The sequence below is a fragment of the Rhincodon typus genome, chromosome 29 (assembly GCF_021869965.1).
Source record: "Rhincodon typus isolate 14 chromosome 29, sRhiTyp1.1, whole genome shotgun sequence".
NCBI lineage: Eukaryota > Metazoa > Chordata > Chondrichthyes > Orectolobiformes > Rhincodontidae > Rhincodon > Rhincodon typus.
In genome coordinates, this window is record NC_063360.1 from 29,098,992 (window position 1) to 29,122,127 (window position 23,136).

At 42.6% G+C, this 23,136-nt stretch overlaps 1 protein-coding gene across 3 annotated transcripts in view; it reads left to right on the plus strand.

The window, feature by feature from the left end:
• LOC109919615 (ADAMTS-like protein 5) overlaps nucleotides 1-23,136 on the plus strand; it is a 118,747-nt gene that overhangs the window by 86,059 nt on the left and 9,552 nt on the right. For all 3 annotated transcript variants that reach the window (XM_048614295.1, XM_048614297.1, XM_048614296.1), the window contains exons 7-10: nucleotides 1,976-2,099; nucleotides 5,998-6,081; nucleotides 15,280-15,443; nucleotides 22,261-22,480. In XM_048614295.1, the coding sequence (XP_048470252.1) occupies nucleotides 1,976-2,099; nucleotides 5,998-6,081; nucleotides 15,280-15,443; nucleotides 22,261-22,480 (592 nt within the window). The remainder of the gene's footprint in view (nucleotides 1-1,975; nucleotides 2,100-5,997; nucleotides 6,082-15,279; nucleotides 15,444-22,260; nucleotides 22,481-23,136) is intronic.

Below are 23,136 nucleotides of genomic sequence, written 5' to 3' on the forward strand. Positions count from 1 at the left end.
ACGGAGGAAGAGGTGGGGTTTAGGGCCGGTGTAGGTACGGAAGAGGGATTGTTCCACGTAACCTACAAAGAGGCAGGCGTAGCTTGGGCCCATGCGGGTACCCATGGCTACAAGTTTCAAAATCTCCCCTCCCCCTACCGCATCCCAAAACCAGTCCAGCTCGTCCCTGCCTCCCTAACCTGTTCTTCCTCCCACCTATCCCCTCCTCCCACCTCAAGCCACACCTCCATCTCCTACCGACCAACCTCATCCCGCCCCCTTGACCTGTCCGTCCTCCCTGGACTGACCTATCCCCTTCCTAACTCCCCACCTACACTCACCTTTACTGGCCCCATCCCCGCCTCTTCGACCTGTTTGTTTCCTCTCCACCTATCCTCTCCTCTATCCATCTTCTATCCGCCTCCCACTCTCTCCCTATTTATTTCAGAAGCCCCTTCCCCTCCCCCTTTTCTGATGAAGGGTCTAGGCCCGAAACGTCAGCCTCTCTGCTCCTATGATGCTGCTTGGCCTGCTGTGTTCATCCAGCCCTGCACCTTGTTGTCTCAAATAATACAACATGTCATTTCTGTCTCTCCTGCCATGTAACCTTCTGCAGCAACTAACAGCATGGTAATGTTTTCAGAGATTGATTCTGACTTATGTGGGAAGCCCCCAGCAAAATAACGCATCAAAAACACTTGAAGGAAACAGGATGTGTGTACACTTTACTGGCTGCTAAAGTAATTTTGCTGCATGCGATCAAAGACTTAAACATCTTAACTCGAAACCTTTCTTAAGAGACTGATAATCAATTTTCCACTTTCCCATCCCTTAACCTTTTCCTAAAAATTTGGAATTCTCATGTTCACTGTAAGCTGTGTGTTTTTGGAGCCATGCAGTAACCTGGGGTTGGTACCTGAGATAGCATGTCCCCTTTAAGATGGTGTGTGTGCATGGCCAGATAAAAACCATGTCTTGAAATAAACAAGGTGGAGAAAGACTTAAAAGGGACATTGATTAAGGTAGTGTTTTACATCCCTTCTGCATTGTGCTCAGGGTGGTACTACAAGCCGAGGCTGTGAGTCTCCACAAGTAATTCAACCATCAAGGCAGCACAGCTAAAGCATATACTGTCTTCACCATGACTGCCTTAACAGCTACTAGGGAGCTGGGCTGGTTCCTATGCATTGATTTCTGGCCCTTTTCCATTGCTGAGAACAGCTAACTCTGTGGAGAAGCGGGTTGGTTCTGTGACTTGAGCTAGATCAGATTAAGGCATTAGATTTCCAGTTTAGTCAATCTGAAACTAGATTGAGAACAAAAACAGATGTTGCTGGAAAAGCTCAGCAAGTCTGGCAGCATCTGTGAAGAAAAAAATCAGAGTTAACATTTCGGGTCCAGTGAACCTTCCTCGGAGCTGGACCCTTCCTCACCGGACCCGAAACGTTAACTCTGATTTTTTTCTCCACAGATGCTGCCAGACTTGCTGAGCTTTTCCAGCAACTTCTGTTTTTGTTCCTGATTTACAGCATCCGCAGTTCTTTCGGTATTTAAACTAGATTGAATCTGGAGCCCTTTGAGTGGGGACAATCCAAAAATCCAGAATGCTTTCAATGGGGTAGTGGAGACAACTGGAAACAGGTAAAGTCAGGGGAACAACATGTTGAATCTAATTTTCTCCCTTTGTAATCCTGTAAGCATAGCTTCCTGCTGAAATTTCATAATTGGCCTTTACATGTGCATTTTTGCACTCTTCAAACAATACTGAGCTCTATGTGAAACATAAACATTGAGATGGCTGAGGGGGTAACCTGTTTCCTACAAATGAACCTTGTGCATAAAATGTGATACAGGCCCTTCAGAGTAACTGAGGCATTTATACATCCCTCTCAAGTGTATCACCTTTCATGTAAAATTCTTTCACTGCCGGCTGACTGTAACCACATCGAATCACTGGGAATCTATGTTTTTGTTTCCACTTTCTCTCACTTTTCAGAAAGTAGGTTGTGACAGGATCCTCGGCTCAAAGGCCAGAACAGATGTCTGCGGTGTTTGCGGAGGACGGAACGACTCCTGCATCCTGGTCCGGAGAGTTTACCGTTCAGCATTCCCCTCCTCTGGTGATTGCCCTGACATTCTCGATGGGTGAATGCCTTGTGTCTTGACTAAAACATGAGCTGGAATTGCCATCAGCGATGGTAGTCCGTAGTAACAGCACTGTGCCACAATGAGTATAAAATTGGGTTTTTACATTAAACTTTAAGTCATGCAACCTGCATTTCAGAATCTTTTCTTTCGACAGCTGCTGACTGACCTGCTGTGTTTCCAGTCTTTCTCATTATGTTTTCTTTCCAGAACAATGTAACTCTGTCTCCAGATTTTCATTGATTATCAGAACTGATCAATGATAATGATTATTAATCTCAGTCAGTCATCTCTGATCACCAAACTTTCAATAAATAATAACTTCAGATACCTAAAAGTAGTCCCTTCTTGCGTAAGGGTTACAGAGAGAAGGCAGGGAAATGAGGTTGAGAAACATATGAGGCATAATCAAGTGATGGAGCAGACTCAATTGGCCGAATGGCCTAATTCTGCTCCTATATCTCATGGTCTTATAATCTTTGTCCTCTTTTAAATTTATCACTTATTTAAGAGCTACACAATTTAAGAATTCGTCCCCCAGTATTTTTCAACTTCAGTCTTGAGATGATTGCCTGCAATATTTTCTTGTGACCTTTAAATTTCACTTATCAAATAATTCTCTTTATTATCTTATCAAAGGTATTATTCATTTTAAAAATATGAAATAAAAACTATCGAACAATCTACACTTTGTGTGTCCCTTGATAGAAAAGTTATAAATGGCATGGAGAGTGTTTAGGGTAGAATGCAAGAGGATTATTAAATGTCCTGATAGCTTTCTTAGATATAAGGAGGACCAACTGGAATTAGCTACAGTAGGGTGAAGAAGGCTATCAGAAAATTTAATAATGGTACATAAAATTAAGAAAAAATCAGATGGAGTAAGTAAATAAAGACCATTTCCAGTAGTTGGGACTGGCAATTTGAAATTTCCTAAAGACTGGGAAAAAAGAAATGGATACACTTCATTTTCTGAAAGTAAGGTGACCTGGAAAGGGTTATCAGAGATGAGTGGCTGAGATTAAAGACCAATTATTATTAGCCAGTTCTGATAATGGATGAAGATCTCATGGCAGAGTGCAATATTAGGTGTTTTGCTACAGAGAATGACTGAAGCAGAGATCTTATAAAGCAAAACTGGATAAATGTCAGCTGCAGAGAATATGTAGGGCAACAGAGAGAGATTGGGTGTTAGATCACTAACAAACAAACTGGGTGCAGGTATTGGCCCCTCAAACCTGCTCTATATTTCAATGAAATAATGGCTGGTCTGATTACTCCACGTTCCTGCCTACCTCTAATATTCTTTCACCTCCATGCTTATCAAGAATATATTCACCTACACTTTACAAATATTCAAGGACTCTGCTTTCACCACATTTTGAGGAAGAGGTCTGCAAAGACTCATGACCCTGCTGAAGAGAAAATGCTCCTCATTTCTCTCTTAAGTGGGTGATTCCTTAATTTGAAACAACGACCTAGATTCTAAATTCTCCCCTGAAAGTAAACATCCTTTCCATATCCATTTTGTCAAGACCCCTCAGGATCTTATATGTTTCAACCAAGTCAGCTTTTACCCATCAAAACTCCAGCAGGTGGAAGTCTGACCTGTCCAACCTTGCGTCATAACACAACGTGCCCATTCCAGGTATTAGTCTTGTAAATAGTCTCTAAACAAGACTACAAACGTCCTTCAGGGAAGGAAATCTGCCAAACTCATCTGGTGTGGCCTACATGTGACTCCAGACCCACAGCAATGTGGTTGACTCTGAACTGCCTTCTGAAATGGCCTAGCAAGCCACTCAGTTGTATCAAGTCTCAACAGAAAAATGATACTGAATAGATCACCTGGCGTTGGCCTAAGCACTAGAAAAAAATGGTAGAAACAGCCCGGTTGACCCTGCAAAGTCTTCCTTACTAACATCTGGGGTGGGGTTAGTGCCAAAATTGGGAGAGCTGTCTCACAGACTAGTCAAGCAACAGTCTGACATTGTCATACTCACAGAATCATACCTTACAGACAATGTCCCAGATACCACCGTCACCATCCCTGGATATGTCCCAACGGCAGGACAGACCCAGCAGGGGTGGCGGCACAGTGGTATACAGTTGGGAGGGAGTTGCTCTAGGAGCCCTCAACATTGACTCCGGACCCCATGAAGTCTTATGGCTTCAGGTTAAACATGGGCAATAAAACCTCCTGCTGATTATCACATACTGTCCTCCCTCGGCTGATGAATCGGTACTCCTCCATGTTGAACAACACTTGGAGGAAGCACTGAAGATGACAAGGGATATTAATGTCCACCACCAAGAGTGGCTTGGCAGCAGCGCTACTGATCAAGCTGATTGTGTCCTAAAGGACATGGCTACTAGAATGGGTCTGCAGCAGGAGGGAAAATCATACTTGACCTCGTCCTTACCAAATTGCTTCATTAATGACCTTCCCTCCACCATAAGGGAATATTTGCTGATAATTGCACAATGTTCAGCACCATTTGCGACTCCTCAGAAACTTAAGCAGTCCATGTTCAAATGCAACAAGATCTGGACAATATCTAGGCTTGGGATGAAAAGTGTCAAGTAACATCTGTGACTCATAAATGTCAACCAATGACCATCTCCAATAAGCGACAATCTGACCACCGTCCCTTGACATTCAATGGTATTACCATCACTGAGACCTCACTATCAACATCCTTGCGGTCACCATTGACTGGAAACTTAACTGGACTTGTCACATAAAGACAGTGGCTACAAAAATAGGTCATACACTAGGAATACTGTGGTGACTAACTTATCTCCTGACTCCCTTCTGAAGCCCATCATCGACAAGTCAGGAATGTGTTTGAATACTCCCTAATTGCCTGGATGAGTACAGCTCCAACAACACTCAGGAAGTTTGACACCATCCAGGACAAAGCAGCCCACATGATTAGCATCACATCCACAAGCATCCATTCCCTCCAGCGCAGACTCTCAGTACCAGCAGTGCTAAAATTCACAAAGATCCTTAGATAGCACCTTCCAAATCCAGGATCACTTCCATCTAGAAGGAGAGGCCAGCAGATGAATGGGAACACCACCACCTTCAAGTTCACTTCCAAGCCACTCATCATCCTGACTTGGAAATATATTGCTGCTACTTCACTGTCACTGGATGAAAATCCTGGAATTCCCTCCCTAATGGCATTGTGGGTCAACTGCAAGAGGACTGCAGTGGTTGAAGAAAGCAGCTCGAGGGCAACAAGGAACAGGCAATAAATGCTAGCCAGCCAGTGATGCCTATGTCCCATGAGTAAATTTTTTTAAAAATGAATATGCATCCTTCCTTAACATACTGTACACAGTATTCCAGATGTGGTCTCATAAATGCCAATTTTAAGTGAACCATCATTTCCCTGCTTTTTTTATTCCCCTCACAACGAAAGATAACATTCTATTAGCTTTCCCAATACTGGCTGCAGACCGATCTTGTGTGATATGTGCATTTGGACATCCGATCTCTGCAATCTCTTACCAATTAAATCATATACTTGATTTGTATTCTTACCAGCCAAAACAGTCAATTTCACACTTTCTCATATTATATAGCACTTTTAGTTTTGGCTCCCATTGCAGTGGGCCATCACAGATAGGATGGGCTGAAAAGCCTCTTTCTTCATTATAAACTTCTACATGGTACTCTGTAATTATATTCTAGATTTTTTGATCATATTCTATGATCACCCCAATAGAAATGTCACTTTTTAAACTTTAAATGTTTTACACAGTCCTGTAAATGTATATTTAATATTTGTTTTTAATGTTTCAAAATCTAAGTCATACTCCTGGTAATTGGTAATGAGTGTACTTTTTTCTAACTAATCTCAGGTTACTTTGGTTACAATAATGTAACTGTGATCCCAGCAGGAGCCACTAACATTAAAGTTACAGACAACAGCAGGAACTACCTAGGTAAGTCAACCTCTCAGCTACAAGAGTTCAAAGGTTACTGCAGTAATATATTGTCAAGTTAGCTGCTATTTCCTTTGTGCTAAGTTTGCTGATTTCTGCCAGTGTTGCATTAGTTATAATGAGTTAGCCAATTCTTGAGCATGGATAGATGATTTGTTAGCTAATAGAAGATGGGTAGCATGGTGGCTCAGAGGTTAGCACTGCTGCCTCACAGCACTAGGGACCTGTGTCCAATTCTAGCCTCAGGTGACTGTTTGTGTGGAGTTTGCATGCTCTCCCCATATCTGCGTGGGTTCCCTCTGGGTGCTCCAGTTTTCTCCCACAGTCTAAAGGTGTGCGGGTTAGGTGGATTGGCCATGCTAAATTGCCTGCAGAGTCCAGGGATGTGTAGGTTAGACAGATTAGCCATGAGAAATGCAGGGTGATAGGGTAGGGGGTGTTGAGTCTGGGTGGGATGCTTTTCGGAGAGTCAGTATGGTCTTGATGGGATGAATGGCCTGCTTCAATACTGTGGGGATTCTACGATTCTATATTTCAAAGGGAATGGAGTGAAAAAAAGGGGAAAGGTTGCTAAAACTGTACAAGGCACTAGCCAGAGCAAACAATACTAAGAATTGCTTTGATCCTCTTATCAACTGTCATTGGAGGTAGTCCAGAGAAGGTTCGCACGTTTATTCTGAGTGTGGAGGGATTGTCTTATGAGGAGATGTTGAGTAGTTTGGTTCTGTACTCATTACAGTTTAGAAGAATAAGAGATAACTTCATTGAAGCATATAGGATTCTTAGGAGACTTGACAGAGTAGATGCTTCCCCTGGTGAGAGAGTCTAAGACCAAAGGGCAGAATGTCAGAATAAGGGATTGCACATTTAAGACAGAGACGAGGAGGAATTTCTTCTCGCAGAAGTTAGTTAATGTGTGAAATTCTTTACTAGAGAGCTGTGGTGGGTGTGGCATTAAGTATATTCAAGGCTGAGATTCACAGTTTTATAATCAGTAAAAGAATCAATAGTTATGGCAGAAAAAAGGAGGATTATCAAATCAGCCATAATCTCATTGAATGGCAGAAAAGATTCAGTCAGCTTTGTGGCCTACTTTGGCTCCTTGTGATCTCCTAGCTGTAAGATATCTGACTCTTCACAGCTATCTGCCTAATCCAACACAGAAGTGGATGCCAAGTGTTCAGATGCAATGCCCCCATAGTCAAATAACAAAACACTCCAATACACCTTTCAGAATTATAATTAGAAATGATTGGATGCTGAGCCCAGCAAGGCCCAGCACAACCAAAGAAGGGTGACCAAAGTATGTTAAGTTTTAAAGGTGATCGTTAAAGAAAAGACGCAGACAGACAGATTTTGGGAAGGAATCCCAAAGGTTTTTTATTTCTTTATTCTTTCATGGGCTATGGAAGGCTAGCATTTGTTGCCCATCCCAAATTGCTCTGACTGAGTGCCATGCTAAGCCACTTCAGGGGGCACTTAAGAGTCAACCACATTGCTGTGGATATGGCATCACATGTGGGTCAGACCGAGTAAGGACTGCAGATTTCCCTCCATAAAGGACACTGAAGTGTAGGAGTCAAGATGACTGAAAGCATGGCCACAAATGGTAGGGTGAAAGGAGGCGGTAGCACAGTTATGGTAGGTTAGAAATAGAGTTCACAAGGACGATGTTAGAACGGAAGAATAGAAACTAAGCAATCCAGAGAAAGTTTGAAACAGAAATCATGAAAATTCTAATGGTGGCATTTCTTTGGAGAAATGCAGTTGTGTTCTGTTCCCTTGCCATAGTCATGTTACCGCTGATCTAGTTGCTTTCTGTTTAGAGAGAAAATTTATCAAAGCTTACGTGTGGAACTGCATTAACCACAGCCACTGTCCATTAAACACAGCAGGGGTCAGTGGCAGGAAAGGCTTCTATGACATTTTATGCCCACGGACCAGTGAAAACTCTGCCTGCAGTACAATTCTAGTGAACAACATCAACAATACATTTCCCGCATAGAGTACCTTGCCATCTGCATTTTGCAAAGTATCAGTGACTACACTTAAAAGCTAAATTACTAGCATTAAAGTTCCTTAGGATTTCCCAAAGAAACATAAGGCACCACATAAATACATTTTCTGTTACTACATATGTACTTTGCTAGGGTTTGCTAATGTCAAGGATGGGTAAATTTACCAAAATCAGTAAAATTAAACCTCTGGCTAAGATTCAAACCATATTCACTTACCCAAGGCTTAAAATCAAGCTGACACAGTTTCAACACATTCATAAACCTTGCTCACTTCATGTCTCACACCAACTTTCACTCAGTTATCACCCCAGTCCTCACCAGTCTCACCACCCCCCTTACCTTTTTTATTGTAAAATCTTCACCCTCACTTACAGTACCTTCAGAGTTTCACTTCACTTTGCCTCCACAACCTGGTCCAGCTCATGGTAGACCTCCTGCTTTCCAAACAAACTGGTAGAGCCTTCCTCTCTCACATCCTTCCACCTGGATTTTCTTTTCTAAATGTTTTCCCTTTGCAACACCAAACCTTCAAACCTCCTTAGAACCGACACCTTCAATAAGGTGTTGGGTTCAAAGATCAGGGCCACTATGCTGGGCCGAGGGTCAGGGCCACTTTGCTGGGGTTAAAAGTCAAGGTTCAGGGCTGCATGCTGAGGTCGAGGGTTGGAGTTATTATGCTGCCCAGGCTTAGGGCCACGTGCTGTGTTAAGAGTCAAGCTCGTGTGCTAGGGTTGAGGATCAGGGCCAATGTGTTCTGGTAGGGATCTGGGGAGCAAGGCCAGGAGCAGCAGTCTGGCCTGTGATTTCTGTACCTGCCCTTGCTTCTAACCACAATTTTTATCAACTCGTGCAGGTCCATTGTAAAGCATTTTAGATAATTTCACTCTTAGCTATGTCAGGATTTCTCCAGTCGTTAATGTTGATTAAATTCTAGTGGCCATGGCTCAATCTTATCTCGCCATCAAATGGTTGTGGATTCAAATCTCACTCCAGGACTTGAGCAGAAGACTCAAGGCTAACACTGCAATGCAACATTGAGGGAGTGCTGCACTGTCACAGGGGCTGTTTTGAATATTGCCTGTGGGTAGATGCGATGCACTAATTCAAAGAAGAGTAGAGGAGTTTTCCCCAGTGTGCTGGCCAAGATATAGCACTAAAGACAGATAACTAGGTCATTGCCACATTGTTGCTTGTGGGAGCTTACTGTGTTGTGTTTGCTAAATCACAATATTACTCACACTTTCAAGAGTATTTCACTGGCACTGATGATGCAATCCTATAGAAATACAAGCTTTCTAAAAAAATGTAAATGATATTTTAAAATACACATCAATTACTTAGCTGATAATACAGCATATTAGGTATTAAACGTGTTACCTAATAAATAATCAGCAGTTGGGGACAATGTGACATTGTGAACTGTGGTGCAGAGAGAGTGAAACAGTTTTCATTACTGAGGAAGAAAATACCTGACTTCTGTATGCTACACACTGGCAATATTACCATAAACCAGATTGAGAATTTAAACAACGTTTAAGCTTGAACTTCTGACCCTCTTTTGGTTAGGAATACAACGCTTAGCCACATGAGCTATCAGACCACCAGCTAAAGATCATGTTTTTTTAGGAAGCTGTAATTAGTAGTTTTGAAATACATATGATTAATAAGTCAAATTTCTTAATGCCAGGACAAAGGGGCTGTTGTGAGTACATTGCGGAGTTGTCAGCGAAATAAGTGATCATGTATTGTGCATTCCAAAGTCCAGCTCAGTTCCTCAAAAGTTCAGCAAAAGCTTCTGAAATAAGAGACAAGACTCAGGACTGGGAAGCTCTGCTGTTTAGAGTCAGAAGAAGCCCTGATAATAGAGGTAGTTCTCCTATAACACGATAGTTGCATTCTCATGTGAACTCACGCTATAGAAAGTCACCATAAAAAAATCATGTTATAGGGAAATTGCTATAGAAAACCGTTATACCTGTTTAGCAGAAAGTTGCATTATCCAAACAGCATCCACCATTCACCAGTCGTGTTACAGCCAGTTCGCTTTAATGAAACATGTGTTATAGCAGAACTATCTGTACTGGAGTCTACAACTGCTGGACCCCAGACTCTTCAATTCCGTCCCAAAGTCTTTCTGTGTCACTTCAATGTAGCTGGGTCAAAATCCTGGAACTCCGTCTCTAACTACACTGTGTACCTTTACCCCATACACTGCAGCTGTTCAAAAAGGCACCTCACTACCAGCTTCTCCAAACCAAATGAGATGGGCAACAAAGGCTGGCCTAGCCAACAAAACCCACATCCCATGAATGAATAAAAAAAACTCTCCTCCTTTAAGATGGTCCTGTAAAACTTTCTTTCCTCCTTTAAGATAGTCCTAAAAACCGACTTCCTTGACAAAGCACCTTTCATAATGTGGCTTGGTGCTTGATGTAGTTCTTGTGAAGTGCCATGTGATGTCTTGATACATTAAAGGCACTACATAAATGTGAATCAGAGATAGTAGGAACTGCAGATGCTGGAGAATCTGAGACAACAAGGTGCAGGGCTGGATGAACACAGCAGGCCAAGCAGCATCATAGGAGCAGAGAGGCTGACGTTTCGGGCCTAGACCCTTACCTATGATTACATTCAGTAGTTCCCAAGTTATTTTGATGTTGGACATTGTCTTCAACAATGGAACATAGATGAAAGACTAAGGCTAGCAGTACAGGATTAACCCCTGTGGTTTAGAAGAGTATGACTGAATTGTTCGAGGGATGAGAAACTTTAGTTCTGAGAATACATTGAAGAAGTTGGGATTGTTCACCTTGGAGAGAGGAAGGCTAAGAGGAGGAGTTTTCAAAATAACGTGTGAGTCAGATTGAGTCAACAAGGAGAAACTGTTGCTGCTTGTAAAAGGATAAAGAACAAATGGGGGATAAGGTGGGGGTTGGGGCTGGATCTGGGTGGGATGCTCTTAGATGCAGATTTGATGGGTTGAATGGCCTGTTTTTGCACTATAGGTATTCTATGAATACACAAACATAATGTCTGTCCCTATTGTTCTGGCTGAGTACTTCTTAACATGTTTCGGGTCATAATGACTCTCCCACTATTCAATATGCAATTCAGACTTGGGCTGGTCTTTGATTACTTTTGACCTTTGGTAACCTTGGACTTTACATTCCATCAGGCCTTGCTTGTGGAAACTGTTGAGGTAATTTTATGTTGGATCCAGTAGTTTAGGCCATTGGCTCTAAGTTCAAATTCCACCTCATATGATGACCATAACACAGCTAAAGAGGTCCAATATCAACCAGCAACCTTCTCAGCAGCAAGTGGCATGAGCTCCAGTCTTTAACTCGCAAGTAGAAGTGGAGGTTGCTTGGCAACTTAGCACAAAGCATAACACCCCATCACTAAATATTCAAAACTGTTTTAAGACTGATAGAGTCTTTGAAATTTAGTTATGTGAATCATAGAATCCCTACAGTGCAGATAGAGGCCATTCAGCCCATCAAGTTTGTGCCAATCCTCCAAAGAACATCCTAGCCCAAACCTCACCATATCACCGTAACCCCACATTTACCATTGGTAATCTACCTCGCCTGCACCTTTTAGGACTATGGGGCAATGCCACCGGTAAAATTTACAATCAAGAGTTCCCAGCTGGTAGTAAGTTACAAGGAGCAGGATGCAGAAAATGGAGTCTCTGATTTTGCATATAAAATCACAGCTAATGGCTGGGGATTCCCTGGATACATTTCCTACCAGATATGTTCTACATTGTGGGGAGCAGTCCTTTAATGTAGGCATTAGTTGACTGAGGTTTCAGATGAATTCCTTCTTTCTCTGGCTGATTTATCACAGGGGTCAGTGCTGGTTCCCTAATCTGTCTCATACTCTGCTGCCCTGATGTAAACAATCGCACTAAGCATTTTGTGGAGAGCGATAGAAGTTGTTTGTTTTCATTATTGGTTTCTGGTCCCTGTGCCTCCTGGGCAATGTCATTAGCTCTTCCCCTCTGATCTCTGTTTCTGAAAGTAAGTTGACAAAGCATCCAGTATAGTTAACTTAAAAACATTCCAAAGAAAACCTCAAAGGAACTACAGTGAGGGTACCAGAGTTGGGTTTCTTGTGAAGTAGGACAATAAGACCAGATTGACCCACCCTTCAGACTTGTAAGTCTAACATTTTAAAATACCCCACAACATAGTGGCCTTTACAGACAGCAGCCAATGCATCCTCTTAGGTGCTATCCTTGAATTGGTAGGAAAATAGAGTTGAGACCCCAACTATATCATTGTGAAAGGGCCAAATTCCTGCTCCTAGTTCCTGTATCATTGTGCTACATATCTGACATGCTTTATGTAATAGGAGTGCTGGGGTTATATCAAACCTATAGCTATGTCACTAACCCATTAAGATGCGGGTGCACGACTATGCTGTCAGTTTAAGAGTAGGTTTGAGGGTGGTTTTCACTTTTATCTGATGGTGATGGGCAGTGATGGTTTCAAAGTGTCAGTTTGTAGCCCTATTGTCCCAATAATGTTGGCTGTATTATGATAGAGGTCTGCTGACAGGGGACTCAAAATACTCGGCAATAATCTTGTTTTAATTTTGAGGTGGCATGACCCCAAATGCCATTTTGGGCAACATCAAGCCCAAATAGGTTCACCCCAGGCGTAAACTGTTCCATGGGAAATTAAAGCAAAGAGATCCACCAAACGCAGATGGTGAATTAAAGGATTTACTCACAGGATTGTACATTCAAAGAGAGGAAAAACACCGCAGATGCTGGAAGAAACCCAAAAGAAAAACGGAAATGGCTGGAGAAACTCAGCAGGTCAGGCAGCAGTCATGGAGAGAGAAGCAGAGTTAATGTTGCAGGTCTGGTGTGAGTCTTCTCCAGAACTGGTTGAACTCACCACCAAGACAATAAAATCTTTTTGCTGTGTCTGCACTCATGAGCATTTCCAGATCACTGCAATGCTCCAAGTGTGGAATATTTTTTTCATTCACATTGGTATGAATTGCTGGATCTCCTCAATTTGGACTGGGAATATATTAACAATTCCAAAAATGTAAAAGGCTACTTTACCTCAAGATTACTTCATTAGATTATCAGGTGTCACAAGTGGTCATAATCTATTAGTCCTTTCAAACAAAAGATTAATTCCACGCTCACTTGTTCCACATCAAGGGCTTCTCTGCATTATTATCTGGTAAAAGTTCGAACTTGGCTGACCAAGTCAGCAAAACAATGGCAGATGTTGAAAGCTTTTGGCGAGTTCTTGTCAGTAGAGTTTGAATTCATGATGGCTTCAGTGCAGCTTTAATGCACTTTCCAGTGATTTAAATACAAATGCAGTTAGGAAAAAGTATTTACAACTTTGTTTCACAAGCTGCAAGTATCCAATGTCTGGGATGGTGGAATGACGATGATTAAACATGCAATCTTCAGTTAAGATTTACCTGACAGCATGTGCAGATTCTGTCATGCAGCATTGAAATGTTCTGCTGGGAATAGACTTTCAATCATTATACCAGAGTATGGGCTGACAAACGACATGTTCTGCCTGGCATTTCTATGTTGGTTCAGTGACGTAAGTGGAATAATCTGAAATGAATGAAAACGTTTTCAGCACAGTAAATCTAAACCATGGTGAACCCCTTCTAAGTCAAGTGCATTACTCAGTTGGTCTACAAAATGAGATTAATTATCCCCATGGAAACAACTACAGGTTGGACCATCTGACCATCAGTTGTAGAATCGGGAATGATGAGTTCAAGTAGGGTGGATAGTCTTTTTGTGGGAGTGGGTGGTTTATCTTACAACTGAATTTCAAGAATCGTCAAATTTTCAACATATATATTAGAAAACTGTAATTCCTTCCCCCAAATAAATGTTCAAGGGATTAAGGAATAAGAACAGAACCTAAGTGCTGAAGAAACTCGAATAAAAACCGAAAGAACTGCAGGTGCTGTAAATCAGGAACAAAAACAAAGTTGCTGGAAAAGCTCAGCATGTCTGGCAGCATCTGTGAAGAAAAAAAGAGTTAACGTTTGAGGAAGGGTCACCGGGCCAGAAACGTTAATTCTGATTTTTCCTTCACAGATGCTGCCAGACCTGCTGAGCTTTTCCAGCAACTTTGTTTTTGTTGCTAATAAACTCGGCAGGTCTGGCAGCATCCATGGAGGGAGAAACAGAGTGAACATTTCAAGTCCAATACAATTTTCCTTCAGGATTCTGATGAAGGGTTCTGAATAAGGGTCATATCAGATTCGAAATGTTAAATCTCTCTCCACAGATGCTGGCAGACTTGCGTTCTGTTTTATTGCTTTTGTCTTTATTCAAGGTAGCCTGGCTTTAGATCAAAGAGTGCATCCTTTTGTATATAATTTCCACTTGGGGCCCCACTCTGAGACAAAACATTGCCAGGTATGTCCGAACTGTCCAGCTGTAGTGAAAGGCTTTGCACCAAACATATAAAGGTAAAAATGTAAAGTTGGCACAGTCCCAGTGGACCATAGAGTTACTTTCTCATTAGATAGAGTTTAATCCAAGGGTCATTACACCTTGCGTGAGGATCGAAGTTGAGAAGGCAGGACCTTTAAGGTAACCACAACGAGCATGTGCGTAACATCCAACCTCAGACAACCTCCACCTTGATTGGCATCTCCCCATTTCCTGACCCAGGTAAACCCTTCTGAGAAGGGGTTGGCAATTTCGTACAAGATTATGGACAGATTTTGTGCTATGGGCAAGGAAGCAAAGAAGACTTTTATTCCATCAGACTGCTCTTCGTTTAAGTCCATGACCCAAACGCTGCCCAATCCAATAGTGCGGCATATTATTGTTTGGGATACAGTGCTCATTTTTATTTTTATTCATTCATGGGATGATAGCATCATTGGCAAGGCCAACATGTATGTCCCGTCCCTAATTACCTAGAGGGCAGTTAAGAGTCAACCACATTGCTGTGGGTCTGGAGTCACATGTAGGCCAGACCATGTAAGGATGGCAGTTTCCTTCCCCAAAGGGCATTATTGAACGAGATGGGCTTTTCCGACAATTGACAATGTACTCATGGTCATCATCAGACTCTTTATTGCATAATTATGAATTATCGTACTTTTGATTGCATTGATTGTGGACATACATTTCCGATTATAATGATTCTTTATCTGCCTTCAGCCCTAATAAATGGCAAAAATCACTATGTGATCAATGGAAACTGGGTAATAGACTGGCCGGGAGAATATGATGTCGCTGGCACCAAAGTACTGTACAAGCGTTCTGCTAGTAACCACGAGACAATTGAGGCTACAGGACCAACAGCGGAGGACCTCCATGTGATGGTACAAATCTTCATGTAAAATGTGTGGTGAATGTTTCTCATGTTAAACGGATTTCTTCTTCATCTGTCATTATTTACGCCTTTCCTGCCAGTGGTATTTTCACAACGGGGAAATAACAGTATGAATGGAAGTGTGGATGGATTTTCATAGCTTTAAGTGATGTCCTGAATGAATGTCCAACAATTAAATATTGCCCCCACCTGCCACAGCAAGGGACTTTCCTTGCCGCACTAATATTTCTCAGACTGTCCTCTGTTGTCTTTCACAACTTAACAAGAGAAAATAAATGTTAACACACAACATGTTTACTTGAAGTCAATGCTCTCTCATCTCAAGGAATTGTAAAGAAACCAAGCCTGGCATGGTGGGCTGAGTGGCCTAATTCTGCACCGTAAGACTTCTGTGATTCTGGTTCAATCAAAGAAAGACAGAAAGCTTCACAAACAAATGTCATCCATTAAATCATACTTTCTCATTAATCCCATGAATGGTTTCTAGGCATGTAGAACCCTCCTGTTAACTATTTATAAACAAAATCATAAACACCTGCTTAAAGAAATTATATGTGACCTTATTCTAAATGCTGAACAAAGTACTTTTTTTTTGGGGTCAGATTTTTCCACATCCAGCCATTTTTTCTTCAAGAATAGGGCAGCGCAGAAGGACGCCATTTGGCCTTCTGCACTGCTGCTGGCTCTTTGAAAGAGACCCTGTTCTTTTTCTGTCACTCTGCATACATTTCCTTTTCAGGGACAGGGTGTTTCCATGGGAATGTGGCAGAGATTCGCAGTCCCATGGTAACAACACGACCAATCAGAGGCTGCCTGCTTGGTCAGAGAACTAAGATTGATGGTTAACAGCTCCAGCTGCATCACCACGCCAACAATGGCCCAATCGATCAGCACTGTCTAATCATTCTCTATAAATTGGTGTTCCTTTTCTAAGTCTGGTTTCTTGCGTCATGGTCCTAATGAATATAAGAGGAAAAGTTTTGACTTTGTGTCTCCAGTTAGCAATGTTTACGTTTGATTTTCACACTTTCTCACCAAAAGGAGGACGAATATTGATGAGGCATCTTGGATGACCTTGTAGAGGTTTATAAAACCATGAGGGGTGTGGATAGGGTGAATAGCCAAGGTCTTTATCCCAGGGTAGGCGAGTCCAAAACTAGAGGGTATAGGTTTAAGGTAAGAGGGGAAAGACATAAAAGGGATCTAAGGGGCAACTGTTTCATACAGAGGGTGAGGCATGTACAGAATGAGCTGCCAGAGGAAGCGGTGGAGGCTGGTACAATTACAACATTTAAAAGGCATCTGAATGGGTACATGAATAGGATGGGTTTAGAGGGATATGGGCTAACTGTACAATTCTATGACTTAACCAGTGGGAAAATAACAAACATGTTGTCTGGTGAAATGATCTTGCAACATTATTGTTTCAATAACCACCTCAGCTCAGTTGGTAATGCTCTCACCTCTTAATCAGGGAGATTTCTCTTCCAGGATGTGCATGCCACCAACGAGGCCAGCAGTGTATTCCCATCCCTAATTGCTCTTGAACAGGGTCACTTACAAGGGTATTGCAGGGAACAGTTCAAACTCAACCACATTACAGTGGGTTTGGAGTCACATGTAGGCCAGCCAAGATTTCCTTCCCTAAATGGGGTATTAACAAACCAGATTAGTTTTCACAATAATCAACATCATAACAATTTACCAAGACTAGTTTTATATTCCAGATGTATTAGTTGAATTTAAATTCCACCAGCTGCTGGGGTGGGATTTGAACACACGTTCCACGGTGTCTAGCCCGGTGACATTACTACGACACCATCGTGTTTATTTAACAACTTAAAGACAAAATTTTGGCTGCCATTCTAATGCAGTCCTAACAGTGCTGTACTGTCAACACTGCTGTCCTTTGGATGAGGCATTAATCAAGGTCCTGTCTAACCACTTGGCTGAATGGAGAAAATTATTTTACACATCATGACCTGAGCCACGTGCAAATTAACATAGAGGTAAGAAGATTAGGAAAGTAAACACATGGCTGAAGGAGTGGTGTGGGAAAGAAGATTCCATTTCGTGGTGCAGGAGGGAACTATACCATCAGCTCCATCTGAATTGATCTGGGACCAGGATCCTAGTGAAAAGGCTAAATAGGATGGACACAAGTACTTTGAACTAGTTGGAGGTGGGAGGACTCAGGAGACATTACTAAAGTTTCCAGAACAAATCAAATGACAAGAGTGTGGAAAGAGTCAGGGTCTAACTTCAGGTACAGCTGGTAAGGGGACAACTATGAGATGGTGGGGCGGAGGGGGGGAGGTGGGTGCAGTCAACGCAGGACTGAGGGTGTTTCACCTAAATGTACGCTGTATACAAAACAAGGTAAATGAGCTAGTAGCTAGACTGAAATTGGTGGGGACGCTAATGTGGACATTGCAGAAACTTGGCTGCAAGTGGATCAGACTGAGAACTCAATATCCTAGGATACACGTCCTGCTGAAAGGACAGGCAGATGGGCATCAGGGACTGGGTTGCCTTGTTAATAAGAAATCAACTTAAATTGCTCGCAAGAAAGGATATAGGATTTGAAGCCATGGAGTTGAGAAACCACTAAGGAAAAAAAATTCTAATGGGAATTATTTTAGAATAGAATAGAATCCCTACAGTGTGGAAATAGGCCCTTTGGCCCAACAAGTCCACACCGTACCTCAGAGCATCCCACCCAGATCCATCCCCCTATAGCCCACCTAGTCTACACATCCCTGCACACTACAGGCAATTTAGCATGGCCAATCCACCTAGCCTGCACATCTTTGGACTGTGGGAAGAAACCTGAGCACCCAGAGGAAACCCACACAGACACAGAGGGAATGTGCAAACTCCACACAGACAGTCGCCGGAGGACGGAATCAAACCTGGGTCCCTGGCACTGTGAGGCAGCAGTGCTAACCACTGAGCCACTGTGCCACCCATGGTGTACAGGCCTCCTGCATGTACAAGCCTCCTAACAGCTACAATTATATACAGGCCTCCTAGCAGTAGTCAGGATGTGGGGCAGATAATAAATCAGGTGATAGTAAGGAAGGCATTATTTTAATAACCATGGGGGACTTCAATATGTAGACAGACTAGGAAAATCAATTTGGGAGCAGATCCCAAAAAAGGAATTTGTGGAATATCTATGAGAGGTTTTTTGAAGCAGTTTCCACGAGGGAACAGGAAATTCTGGATTTGGTGACGTGGAATGGGACAAGCTTGAGGGCCTGCTTGTGATGCAGTGGTAGTCTCCCCACCTCTCAACTGAGAGACCAGGGTTCAAGTCCCACCTGCTCCAGAGATGTGTAATAACATCTTTGAACGGGCTGATTAGGAAAAATAAATGAGACAGACTGGATTAGGGAGTTTAAGATGAAGGAACCCCTAGGAGTCAGTAACCAAAATATGATAGAATTCACCATGCTGTTTGAGAGGGAGAAGCAGGAATCAGACATTATGGTATTACAATTGTAATTAAACTCAATTACAATTGAACAAAGGTAAATACAGAGCCATGAGGGAGGAGCTGGCCAGCAGGGGAGCTGAGCAGGGTAGTCAGTGGAGTAGCAATGGCAGGAGTTTCTGGGGGTGATTTAAGAGGCACAGCAGAAATTCATCCCGAGGAAGAAGAAATATTCTAAGGGAAGGACAAGGCAGCCATGGCCTACAGGGAAAGTCAGGGACAGCATAAAAGCAAAGGAAAAAGCATGCAATGTGGTGAAGATTAGTGGACATCCTAAGGATTAAGAAACTCTTAAGGGAGATGATGGCCTAGTGGTATTATCGCTGGACTGTTACTCTAGAGACCCAGATAATGTTCCAGTGAATTCAGGTTCAAATCCCACCACAGCAAATGGTGAAATTTGAAATCAATGAAAATATCTGGAATTAAGAGTCTCATGATGATCACAAATCCATTGCCCATTGTCAGGAAAAACCCATCTGGTTCACTAATGTCCTTTAGGGAAGGAAACTGCCGACCTTACCTGGTCTGGACTACATGTGACTCCAGACTCACAGCCATGTGGTTGACTCTGAACTGTCCTCTAGATGATTAGGGATGGACAATAAATACTGGCCAAGCCAGAGATGCCCTCATCCCATTGATGATTTTTTTAAAAATCAGCAGAGGACAACTAAAAAAGCATTAACGTGGAAGAAGATGAAATATGAAGGCAAGATAGCTGGTAATATAAAAGAAAATTGTAAGTGTTTTCAGATATATAAGATGTAAGAGAGGGGCAAGAGTGATGATTAGACCACTGGAAAACGAGACTGAAGAAGTAGTAATGGGGACACAGGAATGGGCAGAGGAATTGAACAGGTACTGTGCATCAGTCTTCACAGTGGCTGACACCAGTAGCAAACCAGATTTTCAAGAGAGTCCTGGGGCAGAGCAGGGTGTAGTGGCCATCACTAAGGAGAAGATGCTGGGGAAGCTGAAAGATATGAAAATTGATATTCGGACTAGTTGGAACTATACCCCAGAGTTCTGAAAGAGATAGTTGAGGAGATTGTAGAGGCGTTGGTGGAGATTTTTTTAGGAATCATTGGAGTCAGGGAGGATCCCAGAGGACTGAAATATGGCTAATGTAACATCCCTGTTTAAAAAGGCAGTTGAGGCAGAAGACAGGAAACCATAGGATGGTTAGCCTGACCTCGGTTGTTGGGAATGTTTTAGAGTCCATTGTTAAGGATGAAAGTGTGGAGTGCTTGGAAGTACGTGGTAAAATAGGACTGAGTCAGCAAGGTTTCATCAATGGGAGGTCATGCCTGACAAATATATTACAATTCTTTGAGGTGGTAACAAGCAAGTTAGACAAAGGAGAGCCGTGGCTGTGATGTATTTGGAATTCCAGAAGGCCTTTGACAAGGTGCCGCACAGATGGCTGCTAAATAAGATAAGAGCCCATGTGTTAAGGGCTGGCATGGATAGAGGATTGGCTGTCTGGCATAAGGCAGAGAGTGGGGATAAAGGATTCTTATTCAGGATGGCAGCCAGTGACTAGTGAGTTTCTGCAGGGGTCTGTGTTGGGACCATAGCTATTCACCTAATACATTAATGACCTGGACGAAAGAACTGAGGGCATTGTTTTTAAGGTTGCAGATGACACAAAGATAGGTGGAGAGACAGGTAGTGTTGAGCAAGTGTTTTCAGATATATAAGAAGGACTGCAGAAGGACTTGGACAGGTTAGGAGAGTGGGCAGAGAAGTGGCAGATGGAGTACAACATGGGAAAGTGTGAGGTTGTGCACCTTGGTGGGAAGAATAGAGGGATAAACTATTTTCTAAATGGGGAAAAGCTTCGGAAAAGCACAAAAGGACTTAGGAGTCCTAGTTTAGGATGCTCTTAAGGTTAACATGCAGGTTCAGTCAGCAGTTAGGAAGGCAAATGCATTTCTGAAGAAGGGTGTAAGCCCAAAACGTCAGCCTTCCTGCTCCTCTGATGCTGCTTGGCCTGCTGTGTTCATCTAGCTCTACACCTTGTTATCTCTTAAGGCAAATGCAATATCAGCATTCATTTCAAGAGGGCTAGAATACAGGAACAGAGATGTACTGATAAGGCTGTATGAGGCTCTGGTCAGACCGCATTTGGAATATTGTGGGTAGTTTTAGGCGCCATATCTAAGGAAGGCTGTGCTGGCCTTGGAGGGGGTGGGGAGGAGTTTTACAAGAATGATGCTGGGGATGAACAGCTTGTCAAATGAGGAATGGTTGAGGACGTTGGGTCTGTACGATAGAATTTAGAAAAATGAGGGGGTATCCGATTGAAACTTACAGAATATTGAGCAAAAAGAGTAGACGTGGAGTAGATGTTCCCATTGGTAGGAGAGACTAGGACCTAAGGATACAGCCTCAGAGTGAAGGGTCGATCCTTTAGAACTGGGATGAGGAGGAATTTCTTCAATCACTTGGATGTGTGGAACTCATTGCTGCAGAGATCTGTGGGAGCCAAGTCAAAGATAGATAGGTTCTTAATCAGAAAAGGGATCAAGGGTTATGGGGAGAAGGCAGGAGAATCAGGTTGAGAAACATGTCAGCCATGATCAATTGATAGCATAGACATTACAGGTTGAATGGCCTAATTCTGTTCCTATATTTTATGGTGGTCTTGTGATCTTATTTCAAGACAGGATGGTGACAAAGAGTGAAGGAGTTCTCTCTAGAATCCTGGTCAATTGTTATTCTCAAACAGTATCATTACATCTAATTAGTGATGATTTATCACTTTGTCACCTGTGGCATCTTGCTGTATGGAGATTAGTCACTGAGTTTCCTACATTACAACAATTATTGCAATCTGAAAGTATTTTATTGTCTGTAGAGCACTTTGGGATGATCTAAAGAAAAAGGCTTTATAAAGCAAGCCTTTCTTTCTTGTTTACATCAAAAAATTTTGGCCAATATTTTAACAATGGGTTTTTATCTCTTTATGGGTCTTTACCAAAGGAAATTAACACAAGACGAAATAACTCAGAATCACAGAAGCATTCCAGCACTGAACGAGGTCATTCTGTTCATCGTGCTTGTACCAGCCGTCTGAATAGTATAGTGATATGGTTTTCTTCTTTCCAACGAATCATGTAAAGCTCTCTTAAGTGCCATGACCAAACCTGCCCCCACCACATTTCCACGCTGTGCATTCCAGACCCTAATTGCTCAAAGAGTAGCTACAATCATCAGTGTAGTGCCAACCGTTTTCAATATAACAGTACGGGATACAGTGGTCACAATGGGATCTCACACTGAAAAAACTCAATGTATGTTACAGGTTCTTCTACAAGAGGAAAATTCAGGTATCGAATACGAGTTCTGGCTTCCGAATGAGCGCTACAGCCATTACCAGGGAGGACACAGTCCACTGAGGCAACCTGAGATCGCTGTTATAGAAGCTGACCATCCTCTCAGTTACCTGCCCTGGACACAGACCACAACAGCCACCACCACTACCACCGTCACCAGCCCTGTCAGAAATCCAGTCGTCCAACCAGGTATGACACCGCCGTTTGCTTAAACTCCTTACAATTGCTAGATTGATGGTGAATTTTCAACTTTATGAGCAAGGATATTCCAAAGCTGATCTTTCCCTCTTATTTATGTAAAATCGCTTCCCCCCCCCACCCCATGCCTCTCACATTTTTCTAAGCCATGACCCTGAATGGTCAACCTGATCTCTGCCACTGCTGTGCCAGTGCTTAACATTCAGAGACAAGGCAAAACTGACCGAGGTAGCTCCTCATAGGGCACTGTTTCACGCCCTCCCGCCCCCGATCAGTTTGAAGGCAGGGAGGGTAGATAATGCAGTGGGATAGCAGGTGAATGGTGACAATCCATCCCCAGTCTGATTAAGGCCATGGCAGGATTTTTCTTTTGTATTTATTCATGGGATGTGGGTGTTGCTGGCTGGGCTACCATTCATTACTCATTCCTGGCTGCCCTTGAGAAGGTAATGGTAAACTGCCTTCTTGCAGTCAATTTAGTGTCTGTAGATCCAGAATGCCATAAGGAGTTTGAAATTGTTTCAGAGATAGTAGGAACTGCAGATGCTGGAGAATCTGAGATAACAAGGTGTAGAGCTGGACGAACACAGCAGGCCAAGCAGCATCAGAGGAGCAGGAAAACTGACGTTTCGGGCCTAGACCCTTCA